This window comes from Polypterus senegalus, chromosome 6 (genome assembly GCF_016835505.1).
Source record: "Polypterus senegalus isolate Bchr_013 chromosome 6, ASM1683550v1, whole genome shotgun sequence".
Classification (NCBI taxonomy): Eukaryota; Metazoa; Chordata; class Cladistia; order Polypteriformes; family Polypteridae; genus Polypterus; species Polypterus senegalus.
In genome coordinates, this window is record NC_053159.1 from 103375628 (window position 1) to 103402985 (window position 27358).

The following is a 27358-nucleotide window of genomic DNA, read 5'->3' on the forward strand; positions in this document are numbered from 1 at the left end:
GCCCACTATATCCTAACTACAGGGTCACGGGGATCTGCTGGAGCCAATCCCAGCCAGCACAGGGTGCAAGGCAGGAAACAACCCCCGGGCAAGGCGCCAGCCCACCACAACATTACAATTATTACTTTTATTATTTTTCTTCTGTAGGTACTCATGTAAAAAAATACAATAACAACCCAATGTGCAAAGAAGTAGAACTGGCACACGAAAACAAAAACTGAGTTAGTAGGCCATAACAGGAAACTCCTCCTTAATTTAAATGTCTGCAATTATATCTTTGGAAGGTGCGCTAAGGAAACTCAACATAAACCCAGAGCGAATAGAATGTTGTCAGACTCAAACAACTCCTCAGTCTCTTTCTGTGTTGCAGGCCAATTCTCACAATGTTACTCTAGGAGCTACCATGCTGGCTCAAAGTACCGGATCAGAGCAGGAAGTGCTGTAGACATAAAAGATGTTATCACCTGCAGGAGAGTCAGATAAGGCGCCCTGTGGTTGGTGTCTTAACAGACGTTTCATTTGGCCATATCAGTAAGAAAATTTGTCTACGAAAGAAGACTAGCCCATGGACCATACCTTGAGAACCACTTCTGTATCGGACAGGTGGGGTGCGGACCTCCTGCTAAAACTCCCTGCCCGCTTTCTCACTTTGGGTACCAGGTGTGCTGGCACTGGTTGATCCTCCTACCCTCCCCACTACCCACTTCTATCTCTCTCACTCTGTCCCTTATGGGTTTTGCTGGACCCTGTCTCTGTTCCCGTCCTGTGCCAGTACTCCCTGCTAAGCACTGCCTTGTCTACTGGGCAACCAATCACACACTTCTCAGTTGTGTCTTGTGGCAGATGCCTGGGGGGGCAACAGGCCCGAATGCCTTGAAGGACCAGAAGAAGGCGTACGCTCACCTCAGACCACGTGGGGGCGACCACCTGATTGCTATGGGGACCACGGGTACAGAGCTTTGAAGCTCAACCCTGTAGGGGCCTGTGGTTGCCGCCAGGGGGCGCCCCAGTGCCTTGGAGACCCTGGACCTCTGCACTTCCGCCACACGCTGGGGGAAGAGCAGGGACACCTGGAGTGCTTCCGGGGATGCAGCCGGCACTTCCGCCACACTGGGACATGTCGGTGGAAGATTGCCGGGAGACACCTGGAGCACATCCGGGTGCTTATAAATGGGGCCACCTCCCTCCATTCGATGGCTGCAGTCTGGTGGAAGAAAGACAAAGTCTTGGAGGAGAGGAGTGGAGGCGGACCAGAGAACTGAAGGCATTGTGAGAAGGCCTGGACTTAAAGGGGTGATTGGTGCTGCGGCACTGGTTTTGTGCCCTCTATTGTTGAGATTATTGTAAATAAACGTGTGTGGTGCTAAAAACATCATGTCTACCTGTCTGTGTCCAGGCTGTACCCCACAAATCTACAAATCTTGTAATGGCTGCCACCTCTTCTTGGGACTCGGTGTGAAGTCAATTTGTAGTGCCGTATTTCTATTCCGCAGCAGGGAGGTGACTAGAAAGTCTAAGTAGGGGACTTCTATCAAACTATGTTCATTAGCCATCAAAATTTTCAAAAATGAAGGTATACATTAAAATGTCTCTCACCATTCTCCTTTAATGTACAGGCAGTCAGCCATAGAGGGACAAACATAGAAATATGAATGTCAGGTAAGGTGTAAGGCAATTCAACGGCTGACTTTTTCTCTTTGGTCCTGCACAATGATACCGGAGTAGATACCATCTCACAGACTGGACTCAGGCACAGGACATGAAAGTGTGTGCGATTTTACAAAATCTGTGTCAGTGTGAAATATTTGGGATTCAACTGAGATACTCAGCTTTGAAATCCCTTAATCCTTTTTGACAGCCTGAGCTGCTGATCTCTTTTATCTTGGCGGCCTTGTAAACTGAAGTGTAAAAAAAAATGTTATACAAATACAAAGTGCTCTATTTAAATAATTTTACTACAACACATTCACCTTGTAAAAGGCCTGCCGTATTTACTCCTACCCACAAGACACTGCTCTTCAGGGCTGGTTATTGTCAAAACTCATTGTGTTCATTTCCTTGTAACCTTATTCCATGACACAATCTCTCCATCACGTGGGCACAGCCCACAGAAATCCAAATGCTGGTGCCCCCTAGTGGTCTTTGTTAACCTGCACTGTTTTCATCTACTGTAGTTCAGAGTCATCACTGGCTACAAAGCAGGAGCAACTGCTGGATAGACTGCCAGTCCACTGTAGACCAAGGCAGAGCTGCTAATTTTGCTCAGGAACGTGCAAAACATCATGCCAACAATGATTTTAAGTTGAACCCAGTCTGCCTTGACCTGTGAGAGACTAGCACCACTGTGCCACCCCCACCCACAAATGTAAGAAAACCAAACGTCCTTAAAACACTGGGTGTGAGGCAGGACCATACCTGGCAGTCCATCCCAAGGCCAATTTAGCAATGCCAGTTAACTTAACCTGCACAAGCTTGGTATCATGAGAAGAAACCTCACATGCAAGTTTCACACAGAAAGCAACTGGCTGCAGAATATGAATTCAGGAGATTGGATTCATGAAGCTGTAGTGCTAACCACTGTGCCATGGTGCTGCTTTTCATTTTTAATGAAACTGAACCCGGACTTTCCTTTATTCGTTTTTCTTCCTACAAACCTGTCACTTGCAGAAAAGAAGATAAATAAAAAAATAAAGGTGGCTTGAAGAGGAGTGCATTGGTTTATCAGCTTGATATTCTCAACTCTCAACATAATCCACATTAGAACGCAAATGAAAATGAAAAACAGAAAGTAAGTTAAAGGTCAATGGGAGGAGAAGCTTTAAATGTTTAGTAATCTTTCCCGAGGGTCTCCCTGTCAGGCACAACAAGATTTTCAGGATCCAAGCACTCCAAAAATCTGCATTGAACTATAAACACTTGTTTCGTTTATTTTGTGCATTAAGAAAACACAGCAAAGTATTAACAAAGGGTTTCTTTTTAATGAAAATCTGAAACATTGAGAAAATACTTCTGCTAATGCCATTTCAGAGATTTAAAAGTGGCCATGACCCTCATTGATAAACCATTTTATACAGAATCTGAAACAAATTCACTTTTCACATTAAAACAGTCTGATTACAGCTGGGGTTAACTTGAAATCTTGTGAGACATGGTTGGAATTTAAGCACCCAGGTAGCCACAGAGGGGCACCTACCATTTTGCTGCTACATTCACAGAAAAATAGAGAGCAGCCACACTCACACACACAGCATGAACAAGCAGAAGTAAAGGAAAGTGGAAGGCCGGTCCTGCTCATCTATGACTCCAAAGCCCGGTTTTCAGACCTGAACCCAGGTGAGACTAACATCCCCATCAATCTCAAGCACATCGATATCTTGAAGCTGGGAAACCCTGTGATTGAAGGTGATAGCGTGCTTGCCATTGAGCACAATGTTAAAACGGGAACTCTCGCATTGAATCAAGATCTGCAGACAGAGAAGAGAAAACAAAAAAGTCACATTTAGGGTTGTACCAATCATGGATCCTGAAGATTGCTCACTTTGTCCCTGGACCAACATAAACTCATCTGTAAAGAATAAGCCTCAGAATTCCTGGTCCCAGTGTCAATGTGTTCAGTCTGCCTGTGTCCCATTGCAAACTGAAATGGTCCAGACTGAGGATCAACACGCCACCATAAACAGACATAACGTTACCGTGAAGCTTTGGCCGCGCATTAAGGGCATCATCGCGAGGTGTCTCTCCTCTGGACCCCAGCTTTCATTCAAGAAACTGTTCCGCACCACAGCATTCTCATTGAACCTTGGATTTAGATGAAGTGCAATTCCAGAATGGAACCTCAGATTAATATGAAACCTGTGAATGAAGGAAGAAATCTAGATAATATCTAGATAACCCAAAGAGTCCAACAAAGAAAGCCTCCATATGAAAGACACAAGGAGACTTGCATCAAATTCTATAAGAAACTCAAGGCCTTTCAAACACAAGCAAATGGCCAGAGCACTGGGGCAGGAGACTGTGAAACTTTGCCAAAGTGCTCCTTGTGAACTTCACTACTTGCGAAGTTACAGAATTACTGTGTACAGTCATTTATTAATATCTGCATCCTAAGTGTGGACAAAGCAAGCCTGAGGTCTGGGCAGTATGTGCTTCTCTACATATATAGTGACAAATTTTATGCACGATGTTTGCAAGGGTACAAATGTAGGGCAAAAGATACAGTAGATGCAATACAGAGAACAGACAGAATGTTTAGGATGTACCTTCTGCTTTTGCAGTGCCTCAAGACAGAATGAAAAATGTGTGGGATAAGAAAAGAAAAGGGAACAATCGATTAACAATTGTCATGCCTTGTAAATGTAAGAAATATCTAAACCAGCAACTCTTTAAACTGAGCAACAGCCAGGATACAGAGGCCAAGGCAGCCTTCAGCTTTGAGAAAATGGGCAGAATGTGTCGGTCAGGGATACTCAAGCCTCCATTTCTCATACCTTGTTGCATAGTTTGGAATACTGCCGTTGATCATAATCCTCCTTGATGGGTAGCAACCTCCATTAATAATGGTTTTGTACGGTACTGCCTAAAAAAGACCCAAATATTTAAAAGGTTACCCATCTATCTTGTTTGATGTTACAAAATAGTTCTTCATTTTTTGGTTGACTATTTTATAATATAATAAAGCTCTGGCAGAATATGAAATATATCAACCTTAAAAAACAAAAGTGATATGATCTCCTGAGGTGGTAGGAGTATTAATGAAACATTTACTAAGTACAGTAAGATTCTTATTGATAAGCCCAACCAACATGCAACACATCACCACTTTTCGATGCCATGGTTGTTAGTATTACCAATCACCAGCCACAGCATATAGTAAGTAGTTTTAACATTTAATGTTTTACCATTTAATATTTGTCTTGTGCAAGATGTGACTCTACAGTATATAAAGTATTCGTCTCCATTAAGCATTGCCAGATTTTATTATTATACAACACTGAATCACAATTTAGCTTTTTGTTGCCACTTATTACTGTATATACTCATGTACAAGTTGGGTCTTGAAACCTGAAAAATCGATCATAAATTCAGACCCCAACTTATACGCCTGTTCAAAAATGCAACAGTTAAATGTTTTTGCCTCTTCCAATCTCGCATCAGGTTCTCAGATACATCGAATTTTGTTGCAGCAGCGCAGTTACCAATTTCTTTCGCTACTTCAACGACATTTAATTTAAAACCACCTTCATATTTTCTTCTTATCGAACACTCCATTGTAGATAAGGGATGCCCTTACGATAAATGTGTATGAGGATGTGAGATACAAAAAGCACAAAACAGTTCAACCGTTATTTCGGAATAGTTTCGGTATTAACATGTGGTCACGTGGGCACAACAGAGAGCGAGAGAGAGAGGTCAGGAGCACACGCTGATTCAGTGCATTGCTGCACCCACATAGAAAAAAAAGGCCGTGTGCTCCGTGGTTACTCTCTCAGGTGGGCGTTAGCATATCATAATCTCTTGGACCAATAGTGTGAGTTTTCTGCATTAGACTTATACGACCAACATTATAAAATACTAGAAATTAAACGATAAAATCAAGTCACAACTTATCCGTGGGAGAACTTATCCCCGAGTATATATGGTAACCAAAAAGACTCTTTAATGTCAAAGTGAAAACAAATCTCGGCAAAATCGTCTAAATCAATTACTAAAATTAATCTAAAACACAAATTAACTGATCACATAAGTATTCACCCCCTTTAGTATGACACACCTAAATCATAAGTGGTGCGGCTAGCTAGTCCCATTAGTACATTAGTACACCTATCTGTAGTCTGGTGATGGGGTTCCATTTGATTGTTGTCTAAACGTACCTTAACTGTAAGGTCCAGTTTCTGGTGAGTCAGTATCATAGCCTAACCTACACAATCAAGACAAAATGAACACCCCAAGCAACTCCATGAAAAGATGATTGAAAAGCACAAGTCAGAGGATGGAAACAAGAAAATATTCAAATCACTGAATATCCCTTGAAGTCCAGTTAAGTCAATCATTAAGAAATTGGAAGAGTGTGGCACTGCTGGAAATCTGCCTGGAGCAGGCCATCTACAAAAACTGAGATGATTGTGCAAGAAGAGGAGTAGTGAGGGAGGCCACTAACAGACCTCTTGCAGTGAATGAGATTGGAACGACTGTTGTGAGGGAATAAAGGGAACCATCACAGGGCTAACATAGCACTTGTAAATGAAGAGTTTAATGCAACAGTTGGGTAAACGGATAAAATGCCTTAGGTGGTTTAAGTGACTAAGTCTCATGGGCACAGGAAGACTTGCCAGTTGTCATGTACACAGTTTTCCATAAAAGAGATATTTTAAGACAAGAATGTAGTAGAAATAAGACTTTTATTTGGGAGTGTCTATTTGGGTATTTAGCTATTGAACCAATCAGAGTGTATGCAAGCAAGTGAACCAATCAGAGTAAGCATTAATTCAGCACTGTTATGCAAATTCGGTAATCTATCAGAATGATTCTCAATATTTCTTCTGTGACCACTTGCTGACAACCAAATAATTGTCCCTTTTCATGAAAAGAAATAAAAGATGAATGGATATGTTTCGTCGTGCTTGGTTCCTGACTCAAAGAGGTCCTATTCGAGGACAGGATTTCTTTCTTTAATGTATTTCCAATCTGTTTAATATGACTGTTTCTAAGTGCTTCACTAGTTACCAACTCACAGGCGGTTCACGAGTAGCAAAGAGGAAGCTTGTCACAAGGCACACGGGAGACTCTGAAGTCAGCTGGAAGAAGGTTCTATGATCTGATGAGACCAAAATTGAGATTTCTGGCCTTCAGACTAAACACCATGTTTGGCATAAGCCAAGCACTGCACGTTATCATAAACAGCATTATCAAAGCTGTGGTGATGCTTCTCTGCAGAAGGCCCAGGAAGGCAGAGGATAAAACTAATGCAGCAAATTACAGGGAAATCCTGGAGGAAAACCTGATAACAGTCTGCAAGACACCTGGGAGCAAAAAAGTATTATAGCAAGGCAGCAACCCCAATCTAAAAGCCAAAGCTGCTCAGGAATAGCTTAAATAACAAAAATGTTGATGTTCTAGAGCAGCCAAGTCAGAACCCAGATGTCAATCCAATTGAGAATTTGTGACTGGACCTGAAAAAGGCTCTTCACTCTTAGAACACCAAGCACCCTGACAGAGCTTGAGCAATTTTGCAAAGAAGAGTCAAGACTAATGGTAGAGTCTTGATGGGCAAAGCTGATATTATTATTTTTTATTAACTCCACAGGAAATTACTTGGTTTGTCACATACCCCTTGGGGTCAGAGCGCAGGGTCAGCCATTGTACAACGCCCCTGGAGCAATTGAAGGTTAAGAGCCCAGCAGAGTAGCATCTCTTTTTTTTTTTTGGCAGTGACGGGGATTCAAACCAGCAACCTTCGGGATACCAGCACAGATCCTTAGCCTCAGAGCCACCACTCCGCCCTTGATAAAGACCTGTGCTAACAGACTCAAGGCTGTCATGGACACCAAAAGATGCATCTACTAAATATAGGGTGGTCCAGATTTAATTATGCAATTTTCATTATGCTATAACAACGTGCAACGCAGGATGTTGGAGGAATTTGGACAACCTGCAGTGCATAGGAACACGATCTCCCAAATCAACGAAATGTTTGACCGGACTGGTAGTGCCAATCACCCGAAATTGTATTGTTTTCCTGCATTGCATTAAGAGTTGCATAATTAGATCTGGACCACCCTGTACTGAAATGAAGGGGGTGAATATTCATGCGATCAGTTATTTTGTGTTTTATCCTTGGAATTAATTTAGATCACTTTGACATTAAAGAGTCTTTTCTGTTGATCAGTTTCAAAAAAGTCAAATTAGATCCACTGTGATTCACTGTTACATAATAATAAAATGTAACAACTTTTTATAGGCAATGTAATCAACAAAATTCACCCATTTTCCATACCCAGTTTTGTGTAATTTAGGGTGACAGGTAATCTATTGCAGCATCATCAGATATGAACCATGGACAGGATGCCAGTTTCTCCTGGAATATTAAAGGTTAATAAACATTTTCTAACCTCTAACCAAAGATTGCACAGATGTTAAATTTATGTTGACACTATAAATTGTGAATCAAATCAGATAGGACAAACTTCCCTTTGAAGTGATGTCTCAGGTAATCTCCTGCTCATGTAAGCCATTTTATGATACCAATAAGTTACAAATTAACCAAACAGCAGGTGCCTGAACTTGTGGGAAAAAGAAGCCACAAGAATACGGCAAAAACACGTGGGAACCGAATATGGCTGAAAGCAGTGTGAGGTGCCATGCTGCCCGAAGTGCCAATGTGTCTCCCTTTCTTATGCCACTTGTTAAAATTAAGGAGATTCCTGGTGCTTCACTACAGAAAGAAAAAAACAACAGTGTTTGGTTACATGAAGTACTAATCTCATTCTCGCCATTAATGTCTTTCAAATAGAGCTACTGGTAGACTTTATATGATTTATTATACAGTGGTAGTAGATTTTAAGAAGCTAGTCTTTAATACGGACAAACTGGTAAAACTGTAAGGTGGCACAGCGGCTAGCACTGCTGCCTCTCTGATCCAGCGTCCAGTGTTCTAATCTCCTTGAATTGCTGGTGTGGAGTTTGATTGTTCTCTTTGTGTCTGTGTTGGTTTTTCTCCAGCTGCTCCAGTTACCTCCTACATCCACACAAAGATGCAAGGTTAGGTAAGCTGGCAATTCTGTAATTGGTCTTCTAGTGGGGCTGTGAACAGGTGGGCTCTGCAATGGGCTGTGGCCTTCTCCAAGGTTGTTTCTCGTCTTTCACCCACCGCTCTTAGTTTCCCTGGATTGTATTAAGGGGGTTTGAATATATATGTGAAATTACTGAAGAATCTTCATTATCATCTAGACGGGCGTTAGTGAGTTACAAAAGAATTGGACTACAAAAGTGAATGAAGCTTAATACTGCCTACGGTTAACAGTGCAGACAACAATCTAGACTGTAAGCCTGCCATCTTGATAGCTAGTAGTGGTGAACTTAAGCATTTCTACAAGTTTCATTGAATCAAATCTAATGACATGCCCAGTAAATAAAGATCCAGCCTACATTATTACATTTTCATTTAATTTCTTACTAAGCGATTAAAGTGCATTACATTTGAAACCAAATGAGATAATAAACCATCTGGCACACCTAACCTCACACTGCTTCTGTGCCTACCAGTCAGAAAGGCTCTTAATACTTACGTAACTTGGAGCAGGAGAGTATATAGGAGGTGTCTAAAAAATAAAAAAAACAAATAAGAAGTTGCATTAGTAACGCATGTTCTGAAAGACATCCTTTACATTCCTTTAGTTGCATTTTTCTACTACTAATATATGGAGTTGGGCGGCACGGTGGCGCAGTGGTAGCGCTGCTGCCTCGCAGTTAGGAGACCCGGGTTCACTTCCCGGGTCCTCCCTGCGTGGAGTTGCATGTTCTCCCGTGTCTGCGTGGGTTTCCTCCGGGCGCTCCGGTTTCCTCCCACAATCCAAAGACATGCAGGTTAGGTGGATTGGCGATTCTAGATTGGCCCTAGTGTGTGTTTGTGTGTGTCCTGCGGTGGGTTGGCGCCCTGCCCAGGATTGGTTCCTGCCTTGCGCCCTGTGTTGGCTGGGATTGGCTCCAGCAGACCCCCGTGACCCTATTCGGATTCAGCGGGTTAGGTAATGGATGGATATATGGAGTTAGTTGGGTCAAGGATGCTCTGGTCAGGTTTTTTAGGGACGATACCAATCACCGATTCCACGTTACTAGAACTGGCTGATACTGATAACGATTCAAATTTGTTTTCTCTTATCTTTTTCTTTTTCCACTAAGCCCCTTCATAATCAGCCATATAGAAACATTATATTCTACATTAAAGTGGCATTTTTATAATTCAACTGCAGACCACAAGGGTTACCTGTTCATTTTTATTAACAAATTGAAATTCAGTGATCACAAAAAATACTAAAATAAATAAACTCTTTTAAACTAATCTATACTAATAAAAGGCAAAGCCCTCACTCACTCACTCACTCACTCATCACTAATTCTCCAACTTCCCGTGTAGGTAGAAAGCTGAAATTTGGCAGGCTCATTCCTTACAGCTTACTTACAAAAGTTGGGCAGGTTTCATTTTGAAATTCTACGCCTAATGGTCATAACTAGAAGGTATTTTTCTCCATTAACTGTAATGGAGTTGAGCTGGAAAGACGTGGGGGGGCGGAGTTTCATGTGACATCATCACGCCTCCCACGTAATCACGTGAACTGACTGTCAACGCAGTGCGTAGAAAACCAGGAAGACCTCCAAAAAGCGCTTAAGAAAACATGCATTATATAATTGAGAAGGCAGCGAAAAACAATAAGAAGCGAGCGAGTGACATATACTACCATATTCATGAGTGCTGCTACCTCGGAAAGAAAGCAAGGTGTAAACCTAAACTTTAAATTAAGTTCATAGACAGGCTACCGCTGGCGTTTCACATGCCCACAGGTAATGCGGGATACAAGTTTAATGAGAGGACGCAGGATATAAACAAGAGTTTTGATCACTTTGTAACTAAGTTAAAATTGTAGGTGAAGGGTGTGCTTATGCAAATTCCGAGAGACTGTGTTTGTGGGGGATTGACAGTTAAGGCGGGTGGGGGAGTCACGTCATCATCACCCCTCCCATTCACCTCATTTCGCTCTGAGCTGAGCTCTGCGGCTAACGCCGTCTTCCGAAGCAACTTCGTCAGACTGCCACCAAATACTCACAGAAAAATCCACAAGTTAATACACACGCTGTCTGTAGAGTTTCTCCACACTGAATCCTCCAGGCACTACTTACAAAAGGTCACATTGACAATCATGTTACGTTATTTTTAAAATCTTTCCTTTTCTTAGCACAAGCACAGCTGAGAAGCTTCGATGCATGTGCTCCATAACGTTAAAAATAATGCATTTAATCACACTTTGCATTACAAGCAAAGGGGAACTTCTGTCAATGCATGATTTCCTGGTACACCGATTACATTGATCAGCGCATCCCGATTCATTTTACCCTCGCACCACCTTAGTTTGAGAAGAAGTATGAAAAAATATGAGGTTAACACAGAAAAACAGATCACCAATTCAAGCTTTATGAATAATCGATTCGCCATCAATAATTGATTTGGTAAAGCCATCCTCCTTCCATTTTATAATTTTTCCACCACTAGCCGTGATTAAATGAACGGTAAATAAAGTAAGAGCAAAGCGAGGGTGACTTATTTAGGCAGGCATATATATGACAGCAACACTCATGACAATGTCAATCATGTTACGTTATTATTAAAATGTTTCCTTTTCTTTTTTGTACCTTCTTTAACACACGACTTCTCCGCTGCAAAGCACGGGTATTCTGCTAGTAAAACATATAGAAAAACATTTATTTATAATACAAATGTCATACAAGAAAATATAAATTCTTGTTATAATTACAAGTCATAATCCTAATAGAATGTTAAATGTTATCGAGAAGATACAAGGCTAACATGCTGCCTGTTGTAACAGGCTAACAACCCTACTGTTTACTAATCAGTGAGGACAAATTCTTCTTTATCGGTTCTATTTCTAATTAAAAATGTGAGCTGCTGTACCAAACACAAGCTCACTCACCATCCACACTCAGACAAGATGTGACCGCTTTAAGCAGGGGTGGGCAAAGTCAGTCCCGGAGGGCCGCAGTGGCTGCAGGTTTTTGCTCCAACCCAGTTACTTAATTAGAAAACAATCCTTGCCAATAAATTAAATTGCATGGCTTGTTAGTGCTTTAACTCTGCCATTTCAGGCCATTCTCATATCCTAGATTTTTTTTTCCTTTCTAAGGATACTGTATCATCCAAATGATTTGAAGTCTAAAATGGACTCAATCTTTCACTTTTTTTCAAATATTTAATTAAGGCAAATAGTGCATGATAAATACACACAGGTGTAAATGGTAACAAGCTAAAAGGAGAAATGCTGGTTTCTTTTGTCATTTGCATCTTATTGCTAATAAGGAGCCATTAAAAACCAAGAAAACAGCCGCTTAAGACTAAGATAAGCAATAAGGGTACAAAATCTTAATGACCGAGACAACTAAATTGAAGCAGAAGTGTTACTTGAGCAATAAGTGCTTCTTATTAAGCAACTGGGTTGGAACAAAAACCCCCTGCAGCCACTGCGGCCCTCCAGGACTGAATCTGCCCACCCCTGGCTTTAAGTAAAGGACAAAAAAAAAAGGTCTGAACTCATTCTCTTGTAACTTCTGCCTTAGAACTTCCTGTTCTTCTCCATGCCCAGCACAACTCCTCAGATTCCCTTTTCTCATTTTATTACTCCATTTTCTTTAATGTAAAAGCAAATATCCCAGTCTTCACTCTCAATTGGCTTTCTGTTTACAGGATGTTAGGCGAGAAAATGAAACCTGCCATTCCATAGCTACCGTAATACTTCACATAAAGGAGCACCAGTACAACTAAATCACCGTAAAGCTGCGGGTCCTGAAGAAATCATTTTTGAGATCTGCTAATTTACTGATAATTAATTGAGCCATCTGGGGAGAAAATCGTCCAATCTCAATCAGCAGCACTTGTCTGGGTCACAGTTGAAATCAGTGGTGGGGATAAATGTGCTGCCTTATGGTTTCTCGTCCAAAAGCTTATCCACAATGGCACTGTCTACCCGAGTGACCAGTTTTTACCTGGATGAACATGAGAGTGGAGCTCAGCAGGTGACATAATTTCTAGAGATGACCACCTGAGTGAATCAGATTTATGATGGCAATTTAAAGAAATGCTAGGCCGCTCTACACACTAGACAAGTTGATTTCTTTGTTCTTTTTTCATTCTTTAAATTTAATTAAGAATTTGCAATACAATTATTCTTTTCTACTAATGGATACTTCTGACATTCCCAAAGCAGCACTCCTAAATCTAAATGACATACTTTGACTGCTTAGTGGGCTCAGTACTGCACACATTGGCCTCCCATTTCATGTGTCCCCCTCCATTCTCCTCAGGATATCTGCTAGGTTTGATTTGGGTTTGCTTTTTGTTTACCATGTGAGACTTGGCAAACCTGAAAGCAATGACATATTGAACGTTAAAAGTTTAAAATACAAATCAGCACAGGGCAGTTTGAATTTCATTTGACAAGACCAGCTACAGCACAGAAGGGAAACAGCTATTAATTGTGAGAGTGGAGAGAGTTTCAAAGCATCGGTCTCTTACAAGACTTTCTCAGAGAGACACTTTCACGTCCCACGAAACGAGTCTTTGTGCCAAGAGATTTAACCAGACCCGGGGCCAGAAATAAAAGACAAAGAGTAGATGACAACATAGAATGTCGTAAAGAATTCAAAAACGTTGGAAGAGCAGGGTAGAGATAATGAAAATACGAAAATTCGAAAGTCTCAAAAAAAAGGATAGTAAAGATTGCATTAGCACAAACAAACAGAGACTATTACTCTGTGAAATAACGGAACAGCGAAAAGAGATCGAATGTATTGTTCGGATTTAAACTTGTAGATCGTCTAATTTGTGTTGTCATCAAGGAAAAAAAAGAAGTGTTTCTTCCTAATGAAGAGGCATATCTGCAAGAATGAACAGATTTATTGTTTGGTGAAAGTGAAATCCTGCAAGAGAAAAATTTCAAGCCCAGCGAGACAAGAGTTTATGCAAAGAGCTCTGGTAAAGTCCTGCCCACATAACCACGCACACGGTTCAATCATTTCTCATTTGTGTGAATGCTATTGTCAGACACATTTCTTGTAGAGAGAAAGAAATGATATATTTACTCATGGGCAGTTATGCGTTCTGTTGTCACGATGTACTGCAATTCCAAACACGGAATCAAAATTCAATGCGATATTGACATAAAGGTAAAAGCGAAAAGAGATCGAATATATGGACATAGGTGATACGACAGAAGTATGTACATATTGTATATGTAATATATGGACATAGGTGATATATAGAATATATAGAAGTATGTACATATTGAATATGAACATGAATATGAATATGTACATATTGAATATTGAATGTACATATAGAATATATAGAAGTATGTACATATTGTATATGTAATATATGGACATAGGTGATACGACAGAAGTATGTACATATTGTTTTTATTTAAACTTTAAGTCGGAGACTTGTAGATTCTCAAATTCGTGCTGCCATCAGGGAAAAGTAGTGTTTCTTCCCAATGAACAGGCCTATCCGCGAGAATTAAAAGTTTTGTTGTTTGGTGAAAGTGAAATCCACATACGCGAGTGGCAGAGACACAAAGTTGCAGGTGGGGGGTTGGCGAGCGAAGCTGCCTAGTACTTGTAAAGACCAGAGGAACTTAACGTTCTGTAAAAGGAAAGATCATTTGAAATGACGAGTTATATGAAATTAAATTTAGGATGAAACAGAAAGTCAAATTAGAATCCAATTCATAAATATGGTCACAAAACAGAGCCCAAGTCAAAAAGAAAAAAATAAAATCAGCCTGCAAAAGGGAGAGAGCAAAACACAAATCGTCATTGGCTCACCATGAGGAAAATGCTTACCATCATTTGTCCGCATCCCAGATTTGCTGGAGCCTGCAGAGGGATAATAAGACAGCAAGTGAATAATGACGCTGACACCAATGTACAGTACACACCATAGCAGACAACAGTTGGCTGCTAAACAGAACAAACAGACTGAAAAAGAGTGACAACATCTTATTAGTTTAGCACATTACATACCATCATTTGGCCAAATCCCAGCTGAGGTGCAGCCACCTTAAAAGTGGAGAAGCAAAAAAATTGATTAGAATATTTGAGCATTGGACCCAATGACCATCAGTGATGAACACAGAAGTAAATGTAGCGACATGTCCAAGCGCCACACAAACAGCAGAGGTCAGAACCTAAACGTCTACATCCAACTCAAAGCCCGACAGTGTGTCCCCCCCCCAAAGAGTCCTTATATTTCTTGAAAGAAGGCAGGCTGAGATCTTAAAACACAATCGTTATCACTTTACATGTATCAATTGCCACGTGTGTGCTGCGAGACCACTGGGCCTCTCCTAATAAGAAAACAGCGATAACAACAGTAAATTAGCAGCCTGGCAAGTGAAATGAAGACAAAACCAAAGGTGGAAAAAGTACTACTGTAAAAAAAAAAAAAAGCCTAAACAAGTTAAAGTATTACAAAGTAGACAAAATGTTATTCAAGTGAAGGTAAAAGAGGAGACCCGGGTTCACTTCCCGGGTCCTCCCTGTGTGGAGTTTGCATGTTCTCCTTGTGTCTAAGTGGGTTTCCTCCCACAGTCCAAAGACATGCAGGTTAGGTGCATTGGCAATTCTAAATGTTCCCTAGTGTGTGCTTGGTGTGTGGGTGTGTGTGCCCTGCCCGGGGTTTGTTTCCTACCTTGCGCCCTGTGTTGGCTGGGATTGGCTCCAGCAGACCCTCATGACCCTTGTGAAGGACATCCGGGTCCCATGCCCGGCAGGGACGCCCCTGCTGCTTATGTTCCGGGGGAGCCGCCATGGGCAGTCCAATACCTCCCCCGGGACGCTTGGTGGCAGCCTCCCTGGCCGACGGTGATTCCCCAACCACCGCCCGCAGGGCTCCATGGGAGATGGAGTCCTCCACAGCTTGGTTGGGGCCCAGGGTGGCCGCTAGGGGGGGGGGCTGTCTGCTTCCCACAGCCCGGCTGGACGAGTCTTCAGCCCCAGCCGGAAGTGCAATTAGGACCAGGTGGTTAATCACCTGGAACGCTTCCGGGTGGGCTATAAAAGGGCCCAGCCACCACCACTCGAGGAGCCAGAGTTGGGAGGAGGAGGACTACGCTTGTGGAGGAGTGGTGGTAAAGGAAGGAAGGTGGTGTTGCTGTGAGTTGGACTGGTGTTTTGTGGGACTGTGTATTGCCTGTGGGTCACGGGGAAGACGTGCGCCCATGGGTGAAGAAAAATAAAGGTCTTTGTACTTTTTATACGTGTCTCCATGTCCATCTGTGTCGGGTCCGGCGCCTATATAGCGCCTTTGTTACACCCTGTAGTTAGGATATAGTGGGTTGGACAATGGATGGATGGATGGATGGAGGTAAAAGCATCTGACATGGAAACTACTCACGTAAAAGTAAAAACGAAGGCATGCAAATATTACTCAAGTGAAAGTACAACTTAGGTACTCCATAAAAAAATGAAAATGTGTATAAATTTGTCTGCATCTTCAGATATCCATGCCTGTGTCTTTGAAAGTAAAAAGAGGCCGATCACACAAGAATGCAAAAGTGACATCATCTAGGGATGTCACCATGCCAGAATTTCTGTGTTTAATACCAATTACAGGGAAATTTCATGATACCACAGCAAAAACAGACCTCGTGTTCATTTCATTAAAAGTACTTCCATTATTCAAGTGAACAATACGGTGCCTATTCTGTAAAAGAATTTAAAATAAATAAACAGCAACAAGAGCTTTAAAATTGTGGTATATTTTTCAGTAGTTATCCAACTATCACTTATTTAAACTAATATTAGCATTCACTAATATCAAAATACTGTACAACGCCAGGCTTAAATTTAGTTTATGACAGACATGGGGATGATCCCAGCATAACAACAAGTATGGCTGAGTTAGTGAATGACAAAATAATTCAGGATATCCTCGCTTAAACAAACTATTCAAAGATAACTTTATAATAACATGCTTTTAAAATTTGGTTTGTCAGAGATTCACGCTGTTAGGTTTGTAGTATTTACTATTGTAAGGTTTATATTTAGGACAATAACCATTTAAAAAACTTGTTAACGAGTAATAATTAATGAATTAAAGTGAAATTAATTGAATTTCCAAATGGGGCTTTAAGTGTCTAAAGCTGTTTCTTTTTTATATTCGGCCCAACTATAAGTGTGAAATCAAGCTTATCAGCTTCACATTAATGAATTATTTCACAACTTTGGAGGTGTCTTACACGAGTTATACTTTGTGATTTGTACTACGTCCGTGCACAGACCCAGAATTAGAAAACTAACTGACGTTGCTTGTATTCAGTTACTCCTAACTGAGACACTGTGCCAGTGTACCATTCAAATATATGGCATCTGTGCTTTTTCACTAGGTCTGTCACATTTTAGGGATCCATCCATCCATCCATTTTCTAACCCGCTGAATCCGAACACAGGGTCACGGGGGTCTGCTGGAGCCAATCCCAGCCAACACAGGGCACAAGGCAGGAACCAATCCTGGGCAGGGTGCCAACCCACCGCAGGACACACACAAACACACCCACACACCAAGCACACACTAGGGCCAATTTAGAATCACCAATCCACCTAACCTGCATGTCTTTGGACTGTGGGAGGAAACCCACGCAGACACGGGGAGAACATGCAAACCGCAAACAAGCGAACCCGGGTCTCCTAACTGCGAGGCAGCAGCGCTACCACTGCGCCACCGTGCCGCCCCATTTTAGGGATTACAATCATTAGTTTGCCTTCAAAAACCAAAAGATTTACATTAACTTAGCATTTTCAGAGTCATATTTGTATGCTGCTTTGGCAGTCCTGCTAACTGCGTGTCGGTCTCTGCGATTAGGCATTTGTGTTAAAGCAGCACAGGTCACATTAATAGACAGTTGTAATTTGTGATGTAAAGGACTGAATCAATAAATTAATGTTCTTATGATATTAAGAAATGGAGTAGCAAGCTTTGATTTTAACCTGCTAAACTGTTGCTGGCACGGCCAGTGTGTGCTTTCCCTGAACAACCCACAGTCCCACAACTGTATAACAGTCCACGACGGATGCTGGGATAGACATCTGTAGACGTGCATATCACAATCTGCGAAGCCTCCATTCCTTTATCAGAACTGTGTATGACACTGTATCAATAAAAAACGTTTAACACAACATCATTTAATCTCCTAACAGAAATGTGTGACATTAAATGCTTCCATTGCAGGCTAACTGTCACATCAGAGCTCACGCACACATCTATTTATGAGCTAACTACATAAAAATGGCAATCGTAAAAGCCAGCGTGTGAGTGTGTTTTAGTTTTTTGTTTTTTCCCCCCCATAACAGTCCTCCATTCTCCTGCCTCAAACTCAAAGCATTTCCAGATGTGCCTTTTCTTTGACAAGTGTTATTGCAGTGCTGTAGAATCAGCTCTCTGAGCTGTGACTTTCTTTTGTACTCGCGTGTTTTACACATACGCCTTTTCGAGTAATTTGTCTACTCAGTCCCATCTGAGTGCAACACCAATTCAGTACTACAGATGCTGTAAAAATGCCAGTACTGTTACGTTTTTGGTATTATGGCATTGACTTGCTACTGAAGTTACGGTTATTTTGACATCCATAATTTCTTCGACACCCCAGTCCCCACACTTGAAGTGAATGGATGGATGAGTGGATAGACAGAAAATGGTAAGCACAAAAAGTCATTCAGACTGTTGTTCTACTGTTAACTGTCAGGACAAGGATATGCCAGTGGCACCTGCTTGGAGGTTTTTCAGTTCCTTTTTCCAGAGAGATGAATAATTGCCTGCGGTGGGCTGGTGCCCTGCCAAGGGTTTGTTTCCTGCCTTGCGCCCTGTGTTGGCGGGCATTGGCTCCAGCAGACCCCCGCGACCGTGTGTTAGGATATAACGGGTTGGATAATCGATGGATGGATGGATGAATGAATAATTGCTGGTAATCAGATCAGCGATAGTCGTGCTATCAACCACTCAAGGTTAAACAAGGGGCACAAGAATAGACTAAGGAACATCAGTGTTTCAAACCAGGGCTGGCCCTGTAAAAGCCTAATTCCGCAAGCTCCATTTGTGGACCAAACCCAGTTACAGGTTTAACTGTATGGCACCTGGTGCCCCAAGTGGCATAACTGAATTAAAAGTCACGTTCCAGTCAATAAATTGAAATGAAAGTTATATATTCAGTATTCTACAACTTCTAAAGCCATGTGAAATGTGACCATATGTACAGAGCCAGAGACAGCTGCTAACTGATGTTCTAAATACCTCTTTCCCATGATTCAGATGGTGCCCTCGTTCCTGGTGTTAAATGTGCAGCCATAAAAAACTATTACATTCTTTCTGATTTAGCTGTTCTCTTCAAAATTGCAGAAGTTTCTAGAAGGCCTCCCACCACCTCCTCCTCCTCCTCCTCCTCCTCCAGGCACTAGCGGTTCTCAAACTCCAGTAAGGAGTAGCTTTTATTGGAGGAGGGGTACAATGTGCTTTCCAGCTTCACTCTCCACTTCCTGATTAAATGTGTTCACCTCAGCTTGAACTTAACAAATATGTTAGAGGAGGAAGCTGAGTACATAGTCCTGTTATATTTTTATTTTGGTGAATGATAAGCATTTTTCTCAGCTGCACTAAAAACAATCTCATTTACAAAGGGCTCTCCCACCAGCACTTTATTGGTATGCTACTGAACAAGGCACACAGACGTGAGGAGTTTTTATCCAGAAAGTCCAATCCACCTGCCGGGTGTGAGTCCATCAGGGAAAGACACAGTCACACATAATCACAGAATCAGTTATTTACTCAGTTTACCTTTCTGGTGTGTAGAATCACAAAGTATACTGAGACAACTCACAGAGACATGCATTTAACACCGGGAATGAAACTGAGCAGGTTATGTTATACTGTACAAAGGTATCAGCCATCATGTCAACATGCCTATCTGTGTAGGAATTTCAGCAACATATTTACAGACACATGGTATGTAGATTAAAACAGGAACCTTGTGATTTTGACATCACTCCCCTTAGCTAAACATTAACAACACATAAAATCTTGATAACCAAATAAACTCTTAAAGCACTTTGCTTTGAGTTTGTGCTTACAGGATACAACCTCTGGTACTGCCTAGTGATTTAACCTTTGATCTGTGAACAACAAGACAACCAGTTCAATTCTTATGGATTATTTACTGCAATCCGGTAGTCGACTACTGTACATGCAGAACAATTACACCACCATTTTGTAATGGTAAAGAATTTTAAGTAAAGTATTTTAATTAGTCAGATGCAATGAATTGCTGTAGAAATGCTTGATATGAAAGAAGAAGTCTCGTCTCCAAATCTGTCCACCTGATTGCTGAAGTTACCGTATATACTCGTGTATAAGTCAGGTTTTGAAACCCGAAAAATCGATCATAAAATGAGACCCCAACTTATATGCCCATTTAAAAATATGACACTTCATTTTTTTTTTTTTACATCTTTTTGCCTCCTCCATTCTCAGATGCATCGAATTTTGTTGCAGCAGCGCAGATACCAATTTCTTTTGCCACTCCAATGACTTTTAATTTAAAACCAGCTTCAGATTTTCTTCTGATCGAACGCTCCATCATATATACGATAAAGGTATATGAGGGTGTGAGATACAAAAAACACTAAACAGTGCAAAAGTCACTTCGGAATAGTACTCCGTGGTTACTCTCTCAGGTACGGAATCGTATTAGGGCCACGGAGGAGAAAAAAAGATACAAAAGTATACTGTATGTTGAGAATAAAGTCATGGAGAGGAAGAGTTTAAGAAGCATGTACCAAGTAACATGGGTCAGGGAACACTTAACACAAAGCATTTAATGTGCTACATTACTTATGACTGGGTTTGAGAAAATCTAGTAAATTAAACATTGATTTTAAAATGACGTTTACAACGTTCTACTTTAATGACAAATAAAGTCAACATGTCGACTTTAATCTCAACATACACTTTTTTTTTCTTCCACATCGATATTTTTTTTCTTCTCTGTGGCCCTAATACGCTTCCATACTCAGGTGGGTATTAGCATATCATAATCTCTTGGAAAAAATAACATAAGTTTTCCGCATTCGACTTATACGACCGACATTATAAAATACTGGAAAATTATATGGTAAAATCAAGCCCTAACTTAAACGCAAGTATATACGATAATTTCCAACATTAATATTGGGCTTAATGAAGAACATCCTAACAGATTTATCAACTTGACAGAGAGGGGAAGGTTGTTTTTTTTTTACTCTTTATCACAATATTTAAGTTCAGAGTAAATTAATTAATTTTTTTCCAACACTTCATTTTCTTTTCTGTATAAAGTCTTGCAATTAATCATTTTTCTATCATTATGCCTTTTCAAAGGTTCTCAAGGTATTCCTGTTTAGTTATTGGACTTCGTTGTACCCCCAGTAAACGAAACATGGCAATAAAAAAGTCAACCATGTGGCAACGTTGTAATTACTTTACCATAAGCCCACCCTCAAACTAAGCATGCGAGAACTACAGATACTACAATGCATAACTGAACTACTCAGTCTGCAATACTTACAACTGCATTTTGAAATGCAATAGAAGTGATCTGCACATCACCATTCACCGAGAAGTTGTCCACTCTTGAGAAGGGGAGCCTATGCATGTAATGGAGAAAATAGGAGCCGTTCCGCAGCACCTAGAGAGATTCAGGCAACAATGAAAACAAGACATAGACACACACTAATCACAGTTCTCAGGCAGTCCTACTCATTCTGAGTATCATATTCTAGGGCAAGAAGAAATGAGGACGGGCACAGTGAGGTAAAGCACTAGATGAATAATAAGGATGAGGCACAAGATGTTAAGTTCCAGTGGTTGTATTTGAATGTAAATGCTCGAATAATGGCAAGTACAAAAAACTAGAATAGTTTTGACTAAACAAGAAGTGACTACATTGTTGAAATGCAGCCAAATACTGAATTACATTTATTTATTTATTATACAGTAATCTGAGAACTTGTTCTAGAGATCAAAATGGCAGTCTTTTACCTAAATACACTAAAGGACTAATAGAACAAGGCAGACATTGGAAGAGGTGGAACTTAGAGGAAGTAGGATGAAGGCGAATGGCTCACCATATAGGAGTCCTGATTGACCTGGATGGTCATTGTGAACATCGAGCCCTCCTGGACAAAGGCCTCATACTTTCGCTCTTCACTACCCCATGAGTGGTGCTGCTGAGTGTTGCAAACCACATATTTCTGACTCCCCTCATAACGTGGATTGAAATGGAAAGCAATATCCGGACCACATTTGAAATTGATGTCAAACCTACAGCAAGACAAGAAAACAAGGAAAAAAGTGATCTGGTTCTGTGGTAAATCAGTTAATGGGAGGGACACCAGAAGGAAGGCAGAAAGATTTCAGAAAGTTTTGAGTTCAGGCAGAGAATTTGTACATTTCACATCAGGTCATCAATATAGCTCCATTTTCTACAGAATTTAAAATGAGATGAGAACATAGAACCAGATAGTAATAATACAAAGACTAAATTACACAAATTAGGAAAGTATGAATCATAAAGCAGAAGATAGAATTACAGTGTTCTTCTCATAACTGAGAAGCACTGTGACCTGTTGTTTGACCCCAATTTTTTAATTTTTAATTTCCTGGAACAAAGACAATAAAATGTTCCATATAACACACATTTGATAGCTCGTTTTCACCATGAATGTACTTGGGTTTTGAGCAAACCTACAGCCAGCAAAAGTTGGCCTGACTTGTTTAAGCTACTTTATAAATAGTTGGTTGTCTTCAAGGCCACTAGCAGTTTTCACACTTCCTGCAATTCTGACATCCGTCATTGGTCTCGATTTAGCCATTTTTCACGTATGAAAAAGAACGTCTAACACAAATTGGCTTCACGACTTGAGTATTCACAAAAAAAAAGTAAGGCAGGTGGAAACTGAACACATGCTTTAAGCTCACTGCACTCTCTATTTGTTATTTTGTCGCAACAGTAAAAAAAGAAACAGAATTAAGATCAAATAAATTGCTTCAGACCTTCATAGAATCACCACAATTACGAGTTCAAATAACAAGTAAACAGGAAACAACTAGGATTGTCATCAAGGATTGCTTTGTTCTATTTATTTAATGACAAGCGAAACAAAGGTACACATGGAAATCTGAGGAACTAAAATTTTGTAACCTAAGATGCACAATTGTTTAATCGAGAGACTTGCGACAAACCCACTGCCGGTGTTTTATCTTTTCCCTAAACTGATCCTAACTTTAGACATGATGCCTGTATTTTTAAAATGTCTTACAGTATACACAGTATAGCTGGACAAACCGAAACCCTTGGTAGAACCTATGAACTTTGCTGTATCCGTGTCACTCTTAAATATGAGAGTCCGACAAAATCATGAACACTGCTAGAGAACACTTTCATTTTTATTGATGCTGTGACTTTTATTTTACTCATTCTTTTAAAAACATACTAAACAAGATAAAAGATATAAACAGCAAATCTGCAACAGAAAAGAAGGTGCAACTGGGTGAGTCGATGGACAATTAGACAATAAATTCATGCATCCCAATCCCCCAACGTGCAACTGATTTACTGCCAGGGTGAACATTTCAAAAATGAATATATTTTTAATGTTAAAGGAACTAATATTAGGACTGACATGGCTGCTCAGTTTTGGTGTTTATTGTTATTTGCACCTATGTTTGCTCTTTGTTAATGGTTGCTATACAGGAGCAAACACACAAAAAGCAAACTGAAAGATAACAGTGAAATAGACACCTGGATAATAAAACAGAACATGCAAATATAAATCACGCAGAGCAACATCTGTGTCACCACCAAAGGAGAACAGAAAAAGGCCAAACGCTCAAACTCAAAAGTTGAATTAAAAGCAGACCTCGTTAGCTGCCTCCAAATACTGACCAGTAACAAAGGTAGACTAGCATGCAAATAATACTGAATGATGAAGAGTAGTAGTTATTGTATGGCCATTTCCACTTCAGTAGCAAGCAGAAGAAAAAATAGACAGCTAACTCAGTTAATTTTAGTCTAACTTCCTAAATTTCTGTAAACAGTGAATAAATCCTGATGTGACCTTTCACATCGAAACAATAAAATGCATTAGCTAAGAAATAAGAGCATGTTAAATCAAAATGACAGCCCACATAAAATGAGCCATTCACTGGAAGATAAATCTGCAGAACAACCCAACTCTGCTGTCATGTGATTTTTACTATCAAAGTGTAAAATTACTTACCCAAATTTTGTAAAATAAACTTATTGTTTCTAAAATTCTGTGTAAAGTCGCTTGTGTAAAAGCAATCCCTGCATCCATTTTTTTTTAAACTACTTTATCCATTAATGGCCACAGGAAGCTCTCCCAGAAGCACTGAGTGTAAGGGGGGGGCAACATAAAAATGACAGCAGGGCACACTTCCACTTACTCCTATTCACACAGTTTACATGGCAGATCACAAGGCTAGAAGATCCATCCATCCATCCACTGTCAGAATCTGTCTCTTCCTTTGGAGGGCTTCTGGGCAGGATGGAGTCAATGATGTCAGCTAACCTACAATGCAAGGCTTGCAGATATGAGAGGAAACCGGATTATCTTGATCAGACTGTGATCAGGCTGGGCCTCCAACCCAGGTCTCTGGAGGGAAATACTGCAACACTGATCATTATGCCAACATGTGCTCCGAGTTCAATTCAAGAACTAAGTATCCAAATACCTAAACAGCCTGATGAAACTGGGTTGTGAACAGTGGAGAACGACCAGCAGCACCAGTCCACATTGTCAAAAAGACTTTCGTTTTTGAACCTTTTTGAACTCACTGCCAGGCCAGCACAATGAGCACAAAGTCAGAAAATGGCTGGGATGGTGGATGTTATTGTTTTTTATTGTTTTTTGAAGTTTTTTATTGTTTTCTTTTTTTAATCAATTAGGCCTATAGGATCATGTTTAATGTCCTTTATAACCGTGATTCAATTCTTTTCCCACTTGCGACCTCCGCCTTATTCACGTTCTGAACTTCAACAATGTGATAAAATGACATGCCATTTGAAGAGGCAACTAAACAGAAATAAGAAAAGAAAATCTGTTGAACCAAGTCATCACCTCAAGCAGAAGCCTTTAATTGTTACCTCTTTGCCCCTGGCAGCACTCTTCCGATCACTGTGATCTCTTTACCAACATGGAGACCCCCTTGGATAGACCCAATAAAGGGCACTGCCTACAAAAGTAATAAAGACAGGCATTACAAAAGAGACAGCGCAATTCTGCTTCGATTCCAATTCGCCGTCGTTGTAACGGCAGCTGGAAACAATTGACGGAAAGTGAAACTACACACTGCCATTGCTAGAAATAGCTGCTATGTTAACCAGTAACTTTACTTACAGATTCAGTTATGGATAGCACATGTCCCCAGATTAATACAATTTCCGTTCGAGTCAAATAAACCTCAGGTACTCACCGGATTGTAGATGATCTGTGGGCTGGAGTAAGCCATTGCGAAGATCTCTCAGACGCGCCTGAACCCAATTTGTACCCCAGAGAACTGGAAGAAAGGAGGTGGAGTGCTGAGTAGAAGCCAACTGGGGCTGCGGAAGGGCGCTCGCTCTCTCTCGCTCTCTCTCTCTCTCTCTCTCTCTCTCGCTCGCCCGCTCGCGCTGCTTTCGTTTTTCAGAAAGTGAATCTTACTGACGAGTCGCGGGAAGCGGAGGGGCACCCGTCCTGTGGAGCAAGGGGGACTGGCATAATATTAACCCTTGTATGGTGTTCGCATTGAGGTTTTAAAACGATAAAACCATAAACGTTTATGTTAAAGTCAACAGTTTATCTCAGTTACAAACGATATAGACAGCAAATACTGTATGTTTACTATTTACTTTTGCTAGATCACATTTAGCAGTGGACGAATTATTCGATGAAATGTGATTTTTTTTTTTTGTGTAGAAATCAATAGCCAATCGTCAATACCATTAATAGGTCCTATTGATCTTGAACAATTACAAATGAGACACGGTTTCCACAGCTGTTGATGAAATAGAAAGGACAAAGTTAGCACGCGGTGTTATACTGAAATGATATGATGAGCCCGGTTGAAAAAAAGTTCATAGCACCCACAGACCACATGAAAGAAGTGAGTTTTATTGGGCGTGCGTTGCAAATGTAGCCTATGCTTTGCACTTGATTTATGCGAACGGTATCTTCCTGTCCTCCTTGGGTTCACAACGTTTCCTCTTGCCTTCTATTGGCAGCAGGTTGGTTAGCTGTAAAAGTCTACTAACACACCTCTAAGTGGCTCTGTTCTTCACATACATATACTGTACGCTGTGTATACAGGCAACATGAACACAAGGCACACTTACAGTAATTCAGCTCCTCTATCCTTTTGTACTCATCAGCTGAGGTGGGTGCTTAGGCTTGTTTTCTTTTTCTTTTTTTCTATTGCTCCTATCATTGTCAGCTTTGTCTTCAGGAATTTCTGCCCCAAATTGTGCAAAGTAAAAAGTGTCACCTATGATGTTGGGATCACAGAGTCCCTTGGTGTTTCTCAGTTGTGTTTGCTTCCCAGAATACAGTATACTTGCATGCTCCATACATATGATGAAGCAGCATCACAGGCAGTGCAAATCTTGATGGCAGGTGTAGACAGCATGTATTGAGTTAAGGGACAGCAGCCCCTAAATCAACAGTAACATTGGGCACAGGGGTAGGCGTTCCACCCACTTGTACCACACTGACCTGACTGCAGCTAGCTTGTCTTGCTGTCCTCAAGCTGCGCTCATGTCCCATTTATCAAAGCAGATAACTCTGGACATATTGTTAAAGATCTGTAGAGATATTGTTACACTGAAAAGTTCTCAGTCAGTTTCTGTATTCCACAAGGATTCGGTGGACTCCCCATTGGATCTATAAACACCAGCAAGTATAAGAAGTCCAAAGTATGCCTGTAAATTGATTCAGTCCATTTCCTTCCACTTCTTTCCAAAAACACACAGCCCCTTCACATTAGTACAGTCCAGTAAGATGTTCTGGATGCTGTCTGGAATAAAAAATTAAGAAGACCTCATGTCTTATATGTGATTAACTGCCATAAATTGTGTCCCTTGTTGCATCATTATGACATTGGCAGCAAGGTAGGGTGACTCCTTCCTTGATCAAGAATATCATTCAAGTATATCATTTTTTTTTTTTACATCAATATTTCTCTTCCTGTCTGGGAGTCAATCTTATCCTCTTCTTCAACTCACTGCCAGACTCTGAAATGACAGAAACTTGTCCCTTGGGCACTCCTTCCATGTTGGCTTCTCTCTTTTCTGCATAAATTTCTAAGGCCATCTGAGCAGACATTTTCTCTGCTGTACTGGTTGTTTTTTGGAAAGGACCCACATACTATATGTGGCACTAAGCCATTAAAATGATTGATTGATCTGATGGGATTTGGTATTGTGTGTGAAAGGGAATGGTACTGTTGGAGATTGGATGGGTTTGGAGGAGCTAATGGAGGTGCTCAGGGTTGATA

The 27358-nt window shown here is 40.7% G+C and overlaps 1 protein-coding gene across 1 annotated transcript; it reads right to left on the reverse strand.

The window, feature by feature from the left end:
- Positions 1-2956: 2956 nt before the first annotated feature.
- Positions 2957-25449, reverse strand: LOC120531346 (galectin-9-like). The gene is made up of 10 exons (XM_039756659.1): positions 25304-25449; positions 24975-25063; positions 21934-22129; positions 21375-21494; positions 14806-14841; positions 14626-14658; positions 9285-9317; positions 4488-4576; positions 3693-3852; positions 2957-3464 (listed from the first exon to the last, which is right to left on the reverse strand). The coding sequence occupies exons 1-10, from the start codon at positions 25337-25339 to the stop codon at positions 3318-3320; spliced, it is 939 nt and encodes a 312-aa protein (XP_039612593.1). The 5' UTR covers positions 25340-25449; the 3' UTR covers positions 2957-3317.
- Positions 25450-27358: the final 1909 nt, after the last annotated feature.